The 9,845-nt window shown below is 29.5% G+C and overlaps 1 protein-coding gene across 1 annotated transcript; it reads right to left on the bottom strand.

Moving 5' to 3' along the window:
* Nucleotides 1-1,688: 1,688 nt before the first annotated feature.
* Nucleotides 1,689-6,907, bottom strand: LOC111615763. Its single transcript, XM_023357199.1, has 5 exons — nt 6,666-6,907; nt 6,465-6,526; nt 6,279-6,383; nt 6,121-6,204; nt 1,689-1,945 (listed from the first exon to the last, which is right to left on the bottom strand). Exons 1-5 carry the CDS (start codon nt 6,838-6,840, stop codon nt 1,913-1,915), a joined length of 459 nt encoding a protein of 152 aa, XP_023212967.1. The 5' UTR covers nt 6,841-6,907; the 3' UTR covers nt 1,689-1,912.
* Between the last annotated feature and the right edge of the window lie 2,938 nt (nt 6,908-9,845).

Here is a 9,845-nt window from a genome sequence, read left to right as displayed (position 1 = left end):
TGGAACAAATGGAGTGAGCTTTGAGCGTTCCACGATTTTTGGAGACTGTCTATACGCGGGCTTCTAAACAAGCCTATATGTATGCTTGTCCAAGAAATTTTTGGATGAAATACAAACCGCACAACTTCAAAATCGCATAAAAATAATCCGCATAAAAAGAGATCTTACAGTAATGTCTAGAAAATGCACATCCAAGGAACTCTTCTGTTCCAATCTTAAACTAAGGCCATCATTATATTATAATATACTTATATTATGGAAAAATAACAGCAGGATTAATGACTTTTTGGTTAAGATCAATGATAATAATGATGACCTTAGTTTAAGATTATAAAATATTATTGGATTGCAAGTCAGCTTTGATTTTTCTAAAATGCAACATTTCGTTGGTTTTTTAAAGAAATTCTAAGATTGAACATGCTAATGACATGGCAGTCTGCAAATCATTCGCGAAAACATTGTCTTACTTCGATGGGTATTATATAATTATTCGAGGATAAGGACTAAATGAGATTTTTGTATTTAGCGTTAATTGTAATTAATATAAAGAAAGAACAAATATAAATTTGCTCGGTTTGTTAGTTTATGAAGTCAAACAACACACCGTTGAGTGCGAAATAAGATATAAATAAGATCATTTTTAATGAGAAAAATAGTGTGCCGTTTAGTATTTTAACACTTCACGTTTTAAATAAATGTAACTGAAAACAAGCAATTAATTATTGCGACATAGTCACAATACGAGACTAAAATTTTTAATAACGTATTGACCTTTAAAAAATCATGAAACTTCTGGTTACAAAATCTATTCATCGCCCAGAAGGGGGCGTTATTGCCCACTGAGAAACGCTGAGCTAAAATAGAAGTCAATGTGTTAGAAATATTCAAGTTGTGACCTTCAATAAAAAATAAAAAATATATAAAATGACAACATTTTATAAATATTCCGTCGAATTTTTATATATAGAATTTGTCTGCCGTCGCCCCTCTATATTTCCTTAACGCCCCCCAATTCTCTTTGAGCCTTCTACTGCCCCTCTGAAAGCCTCCAGCGCCCACAAGGGGGCGTTATCGCCCACTTTGAGAAACGCTGGTTTAGTTGAACGATTCCATCGTTCGCTAAAACAGGCTCCTAGATGCCACGAACAACACTGGACGGAATCTCTCCCAATCGTCCTACTCGGCCTTCGATCAGCGTTAAAAGAAGACATCAATGGCACTTGTGCCGAGATGGTGTACGGCACAACCCTTCGTCTCCCGGCAGAGTTCTTCCATCCTTCGCAGGAACCGCCAGCAGACCCATCATCCTTCCTCCATCACCTACGGTCCACGATGCAGTCGCTTACGCCGACTCCAACATCTGCACATGTCAANTGTGTGTGTGTGTGTGTGTGTGTGTGTGTGTGTGTATATATATATATCAATATGTACTGTACTTATTCCTCGATTCACGTAGTTAATTGTATATTTATATATAGGCTTATAAAGTATCTTCTTGCATAATGTACTGTACAGTACATGCGAAGCCTGTTCTTACTTTTTAACAGCTTGTGACCCCTTTATTCATGATCTCCGTTCTACATATTTACAAAAGACAAAAGACAGACAGTATAAATATAAAGATCTGCAATTTGAAAGTTACAACACAATTTTTAAATTTCGTCAGCATTTTCATTGAACAAAATGAATAAAAGTCAAGTTATTAAAATACTTTATTTAAGCAAATTCTGAATCATCAGAAATTTGAATACAATTCTACAATTTAAATCAACTCAGAATTTAAAGTGTAAATTTATATAGCGATATAATTAACCTACACCAATTTGTTATACATCAAATAAGAAATTTATAGATCGTTGAAATGCAAATCTTCAATAAATTGTCAACGAAGAAAAATCGAAGAAATTTAGTTTTAACTACAGTTAGTCGCAGTTAGCAGGCATTCCTAAAAGAAAAAAACATATATATATTTATCTATTTATTAAAAAATATATACAGGTTGACCAATATAAACTAATTTAAACTTCATGTTTATTTATTATATATATATATATATATATTTATATCTATATCTATATCTAAAAATGGACATGTATGTCCCTATATCTCACTTTTTCGCCAAAACTACACATCGCACGTGAATGGTGTTTGTATGTGGTGGTAGCCCCAAGTCTCCATTCGTGCACTATGGTGGTTGCGTCTCGATAGCTATAAGGGTGCGGGAGATAAGGGGCTGAAAGTGGTTGAAAGTGGTTTTTTATTTCGACTTTTAAAATGTTCGAATTTAATTCGAACAATATTCGAATTAAATTTCGAATATTGGTTCGATTATAGAACGGTTATAAACGTTCCAGAAACTTTGAAAATAGTTCGTTTGACTGTACGTGAACAGGAGACGTTCAGAAATAGAATCGGGACCAGGTCTCTAATTAGTCTGGAAACGGGGGACCTAATTCTTGCATTCTGTGAAAACGGGTAATATTGGCTATAATGTAATTATCTTAATCTTCACTATCGTTACTTTTTAAAAACCCAGTGTATCGGGTCCTTGCAGCTAGTATAAATATAAATATTAATCACTATAATTATATATAATTATATTAATATATATTTATATTTATTCTATATAAATAATGATACAAATAATATATCTAATGAATTTGCAACATTTTTGTGATTTAAACAACATCTTGATTGAAGAGAATGATTGAAAAGGTTTTTCAGTTCTTACATTTTACAATTATTTTAATATAAGATAGGGTAAGTAGGGAGAGCGATAGAGTTTCAAACAACCCGGGCTTTTATTTAATTATCTCATTTCTCGACGTTTTCACACTCCAGAAAGCCAAGAGATGTAAAAATATTTATAACAAAATTTTGTCTGTAATTCTGGCTGCGTTGTGTCTGTCTAAATCTATTTACATTTTATCTCAATTATGCATAAACGAAGACTTTTGCGACTTAACAGGTTTATTTCTGTAATTGGGACACGAATGCTATTAAATTTCAGTAGATAAAAAGCAACGAGCACGAAGATAGAGGTGAGGTCATGGCATTTTTAGTGGGGTCAGACTTAATGAGAGTTTACCTGTCAGTAAAATTTACAGTTTATTTAGAAAGGCGCGCCTACCTTCAAAAATAAGTATTTTGTTTTTATTATAAGCAGGAAAAATATAAAAATTATTTTAGAATAAACTCTTTTAACAGATGGCGCAACACATAAATTTGTAAAGTATAAAATCAAACGTGTAAATACAATAATCTAATCGTTTGTATTTATATGAAAGCACAATTTAAGCATTACTGTATTAATTACATCCATTCTGTGGAAGTAAGGCGATTGTGGCATAACGTGGTCACTTGATAAACCAGATAGTACTTATCTAAAATTTCAGGCATTTCTATGTCATGACATAATTTGAGTTACTTAATCATTCTGGATCCAGAATAAACGTCATTTGACACTTAAATTCTCAAAATAGTTTCCAGAGTGGATCGTTTAGTTGATTGGGTGAACTCCGATTGGCCTGCCATACACTTTTACACAAACTTCAGTGACGTGAGCATATGTTGAGAATGTCACGTGTCACGAACTCATTCATTGAATTTTCTCATCGTAACAGTTGGCACTACGTGATATTCAGACTTCATTCATTAAGTAAGAAGATAAGGATAAATTATTGACTACGATTACTGATAATTTAAAACTTGTGTATTTAAATAAGTATTTAAAACAGGTTGAAATATTAGAAAAGTGAAGAATTTTTAGAAAAATAGAAACAAAATGATCAGTTTTCAATATTAAAGCGGATAAAGCTAAGTAATTAGTTTGCATTATGAAATGTTTTATTGAATAAATCATTGAACGACAGTCGAAAATTTATACAATAACTGTAGATTCGTATCAAGACATTAAGAAAGAATTTTAAAAAATCACAGGAAAATGATTAATGTATATTAAAGTTTAAAAATTCACACTGCAAAGTAATGATAATATTAAATATATCGAATAACACACACAATATTATACAGTTTGAAATTAAAACTAAAAAAAATAATAAGTTAAATTATTTAGACATTNTCATTCAGCTGACAAATAAGCGCGTGTGCCATCTGGATATTTAGTCGCACGTGATATACATAGGAAATTTGAATTAAAAATAATAATAAATCATTATTCTTAAATTAATTTTTTTTAAATTTAAAGAAAAATATATATATTAATATATAAAAAAATAATAGATGTAATGTAAAATAACAAAAACAAACGTCTAAATCCAATACATAAAATATCTTTTCGAAAAATGATCTACTTTATAAAAGTTTAGTTCCATTATTTAAATAATAAAATTACGTATAATCCTAGTTTGTATTCCAAAAATATCATAGAATTATATGAAGAAACAGTGGTGTATAGACTGGAATCTACACGTGAAATCCTAGTTTTTACATTAGTAAAAGAGGTTATGTATTAAATATATAAATTAAAGAGCGTGAAGCGGCAGTCAGGCTGAAATACAATCAATCACTATACTACAAAACAATCGATAATAAATAATTGTGTAATCGATAGAAATGTGTTTAAAATATTACGTAAAGAAACATACATATAAACGTGAATTTAAATAACTCATACAAATTAAAAAACATTCTAAAAATGAAAATTTAATTTGATCAGAATGTACGCAAATGAATAATGTATGACGTAATGCAAAGCCTGATATTATAACAGTAATTAAAGAGAAAAATGAATGATGTAAAATTGTTCTAGTTTCTATACGGTTTAGTTAATTACATCTTTCTGCTATGGTCATACACCTGGCCACATTTTTTCGGTGAAAACTTGGCCGAACTGCTTTCGCGTATTCTTTTCTACACACCAAGAAACTAACAGACCAAATTTACTCGATTCAAAATAAAAGTGAAAAAAATGAAGATTCCGAGGACGATTTATACTGATTTTGATGTTCATCGTCAAACACTTACATGATCAGGTTTTACCTCAATCATCTTATTAAATCTCAATAGAAGACGTTGTACTTAGAATTAACAGAATTCAAATTGATTAAATCGTAAGTTTAATAATAATAAGGTTTTACACCTAACGATATATTTAAATACAATGAAAGGTGCAACCGAAAAATTTAAACTCAATCCACAATTTCTAATTAACTTAAAATATAAAAATTTCTCTGATTTATAATTTATTATTTAACTATTTTCAAGGTATGATCGGCGTGACACTAGAATCATTCTGAATGTTATGTCTTTTTTTCATAAAATAAAAGAAGCAATATAAAACTGAAAATTTTAATTTAGAAACAAATGCATAAAAAAGTATGCAGCAATAAGCATAGTCGCATTTTCTATATGCAGTTTCCAACATAGACCACCTGTTTACTCTCAAAAGACAACTAAATGCTTGTCCAGCGTGTCTTAGAAGTCATATTGGTTTATTGTATTATGTATGAATGTACCGTAGCTAAAATTAGCCCAAAACAGCTATTCCGCATTCTGACGTGCAAATAGCACTATACCACGTATTACATCAGGACCACGTGAATTAAATGTCCATGTATCACTGAATACCTTTTGCCGCACAGAGACGTTTACAGTCCTTCTGCTCTTTTAAGAAATGTATTGCCATAGCTTAACGTCATTTCTAGATGTTAACTGCTTTGCTAAAGCATTGGATGATACAATTTCTTTCAGAATAATTTGCTTTCCTTTGTCAGAAATTACATGTGGGCTTAAGGTCTGCATATTAATGTCAAATGCGCATTTTTCTCTTAAATATATTTTATGTAAATAACTTTCTCGCAATGTTCAGGTTTTTTTCTGCAATTTCATGCAATAAAAATAAAATCAGTCATTATATCTTGTTATTCACACATTAATGATTATAATATAATAAATAAAGAATCAGATAAATTTGAAATTTTGAAGTAAATTAAAGAATATCAATTGTTTCTGAATATTTCCGTCGCACTTTACAAACTTATTTCATAATGTTAAATTAAGATGCTAATCACTTACCAATGTTTAGATTAGTATAAATTCATTGATGGAATAATTATTCAAAATATCTTACATAAATATATTTAATCGCCTTGTACTTACTATGATTCTCGGATAAACATTACAATCCGCGAAACTGTGAGTATATGTAGCATTAGCATAACAGTGGATAAAATCGTCGTAGTCCTATTAATAGAAATATCATCAATTTACAAAATTAATAATAATTAATGCAAAGTTCAGAAACACGAATCAATTACTTGTCCATTTGTCTGTCGATTTTCACATATTAGATCGCAACATTTCTCTACAGTCTGGCAAAAACCTAAATGTTGTCGAGCACAATTTACGCCGAAATCTAGAATCTACATATTGAATTTTAATAAAATTATTGTTTACAAAGCTTATTTCATGATAAAACTTTTTGCAAATGTTTAAAAGCTTACAATTTTATCGTCATTTTCGATGAAGCAAAATCGAAAGTCTTTTTGATTGCGACAACTCCATGCTAATTAAAAAAAAATTATAGAAATAAATATATTTTCGTTAAATTTATATTATATTTCCATAGGCTTAATCGATATACTGAAGAATAATTAATGAATAAAAGATGAAAATACCTACAGAAACCTGTTATGAATACTTACGACAATAAATATTAAGGGCAACCCTAAGAAATTCATATGGATCTGCAGGTCTAAATACCAAATCGCCCATAGAATTAATTGGAGAAAGAATGATACCAAACACGAACAACACTACCATAAGTTTCATATTCATTGATGTTTTCATTTCGTCTGGTAGGTTTCTGTAAGAATACATTTTATTACGTGGCAATAAGCTTCTTCTGATATCTTACCAGGAAAATTACAATTTCAAATCACCTAAAAAATAACAAATGTTTAATCTTGGAAAGAGGAATTGCTTATCATATGCANAAAAATATCATAGAATTATATGAAGAAACAGTGGTGTATAGACTGGAATCTACACGTGAAATCCTAGTTTTTACATTAGTAAAAGAGGTTATGTATTAAATATATAAATTAAAGAGCGTGAAGCGGCAGTCAGGCTGAAATACAATCAATCACTATACTACAAAACAATCGATAATAAATAATTGTGTAATCGATAGAAATGTGTTTAAAATATTACGTAAAGAAACATACATATAAACGTGAATTTAAATAACTCATACAAATTAAAAAACATTCTAAAAATGAAAATTTAATTTGATCAGAATGTACGCAAATGAATAATGTATGACGTAATGCAAAGCCTGATATTATAACAGTAATTAAAGAGAAAAATGAATGATGTAAAATTGTTCTAGTTTCTATACGGTTTAGTTAATTACATCTTTCTGCTATGGTCATACACCTGGCCACATTTTTTCGGTGAAAACTTGGCCGAACTGCTTTCGCGTATTCTTTTCTACACACCAAGAAACTAACAGACCAAATTTACTCGATTCAAAATAAAAGTGAAAAAAATGAAGATTCCGAGGACGATTTATACTGATTTTGATGTTCATCGTCAAACACTTACATGATCAGGTTTTACCTCAATCATCTTATTAAATCTCAATAGAAGACGTTGTACTTAGAATTAACAGAATTCAAATTGATTAAATCGTAAGTTTAATAATAATAAGGTTTTACACCTAACGATATATTTAAATACAATGAAAGGTGCAACCGAAAAATTTAAACTCAATCCACAATTTCTAATTAACTTAAAATATAAAAATTTCTCTGATTTATAATTTATTATTTAACTATTTTCAAGGTATGATCGGCGTGACACTAGAATCATTCTGAATGTTATGTCTTTTTTTCATAAAATAAAAGAAGCAATATAAAACTGAAAATTTTAATTTAGAAACAAATGCATAAAAAAGTATGCAGCAATAAGCATAGTCGCATTTTCTATATGCAGTTTCCAACATAGACCACCTGTTTACTCTCAAAAGACAACTAAATGCTTGTCCAGCGTGTCTTAGAAGTCATATTGGTTTATTGTATTATGTATGAATGTACCGTAGCTAAAATTAGCCCAAAACAGCTATTCCGCATTCTGACGTGCAAATAGCACTATACCACGTATTACATCAGGACCACGTGAATTAAATGTCCATGTATCACTGAATACCTTTTGCCGCACAGAGACGTTTACAGTCCTTCTGCTCTTTTAAGAAATGTATTGCCATAGCTTAACGTCATTTCTAGATGTTAACTGCTTTGCTAAAGCATTGGATGATACAATTTCTTTCAGAATAATTTGCTTTCCTTTGTCAGAAATTACATGTGGGCTTAAGGTCTGCATATTAATGTCAAATGCGCATTTTTCTCTTAAATATATTTTATGTAAATAACTTTCTCGCAATGTTCAGGTTTTTTTCTGCAATTTCATGCAATAAAAATAAAATCAGTCATTATATCTTGTTATTCACACATTAATGATTATAATATAATAAATAAAGAATCAGATAAATTTGAAATTTTGAAGTAAATTAAAGAATATCAATTGTTTCTGAATATTTCCGTCGCACTTTACAAACTTATTTCATAATGTTAAATTAAGATGCTAATCACTTACCAATGTTTAGATTAGTATAAATTCATTGATGGAATAATTATTCAAAATATCTTACATAAATATATTTAATCGCCTTGTACTTACTATGATTCTCGGATAAACATTACAATCCGCGAAACTCTGAGTATATGTAGCATTAGCATAACACTGGATAAAATCGTCGTAGTCCTATTAATAGAAATATCATCAATTTACAAAATTAATAATAATTAATGCAAAGTTCAGAAACACGAATCAATTACTTGTCCATTTGTCTGTCGATTTTCACATATTAGATCGCAACATTTCTCTACAGTCTGGCAAAAACCTAAATGTTGTCGAGCACAATTTACGCCGAAATCTAGAATCTACATATTGAATTTTAATAAAATTATTGTTTACAAAGCCTATTTCATGATAAAACTTTTTGCAAATGTTTAAAAGCTTACAATTTTATCGTCATTTTCGATGAAGCAAAATCGAAAGTCTCTTTGATTGCGACAACTCCATGCTAATTAAAAAAAAATTAGAGAAATAAATATATTTTCGTTAAATTTAAATTATATTTCCATGAGCTTAATCGAAATACTGAAGAATAATTAATGAATAAAAGATGAAAATACCTACAGAAACCTGTTATGAATACTTACGACAATAAATATTAAGGGCAACCCTAAGAAATTCATANAATGGATTAAAGAATTTGTAGAAAAAATAACTTATTATTTAAAATGTTTTAACAATTATACATTAAAAAGTATGAAATGTGTTTAGGTAAAAATATATATTAAATTGTTCACTAATCTGCATTTCCACTTAGCATATTCTGTTGTTTTTAATTATTTTATTATTAAGTAAATGTACAAAAAAGCTTAAATTAATACAAAACAGATAAAAGTTACTTCTTGATGTTTAAAAATGTCTCAGCATTAAAATCTTTCATATCACGTAACATAGCTTAATGTTAAAATTATTGCAAAATTTTCAGTTAATGTCAATACACACGAGAGCAAGTGAAATTATAAATAAGTGCCTTTTATCAAGTTTTAGATGAAATGTCTGTAACTATTATATAATGTCTGTCCGCTCTCACAGCAGCAGCAGCAGCAACAACAACAACAACAACAACAACACAAAGTTTAGGCTGATCGATTAACATTTCCGATTTTAGTAGGTTGACGTCATTCAGCTGACAAATAAGCGCGTGTGCCATCTGGATATTTAGTCGCACGTGATATACATAGGAAATT

Source organism: Centruroides sculpturatus, unplaced genomic scaffold, assembly GCF_000671375.1.
Source record: "Centruroides sculpturatus isolate CEXI.00-Female unplaced genomic scaffold, Cexi_2.0 scaffold1884, whole genome shotgun sequence".
In the NCBI taxonomy this organism is placed as follows: Eukaryota; Metazoa; Arthropoda; class Arachnida; order Scorpiones; family Buthidae; genus Centruroides; species Centruroides sculpturatus.
The sequence above is the reverse complement of the archived record's forward strand: the minus strand, read 5'-3'. Positions and strand labels throughout refer to the sequence as shown.

Excerpts from the sequence above, each read along its gene's own strand:
- LOC111615763 (XM_023357199.1), bottom strand. The coding sequence starts at position 6,840 with ATGTATTCTTACAGAAACCTACCAGACGAAATGAAAACATCAATGAAT. Across the intron at positions 6,527-6,665 it reads TGCCCTTAATATTTATTGTC|CATGGAGTTGTCGCAATCAA; the intron begins GTAAGTATTCAT and ends TTTTTTAATTAG. Across the intron at positions 1,946-6,120 it reads ATGTTTATCCGAGAATCATA|GAATGCCTGCTAACTGCGAC; the intron begins GTAAGTACAAGG and ends TTTTTCTTTTAG.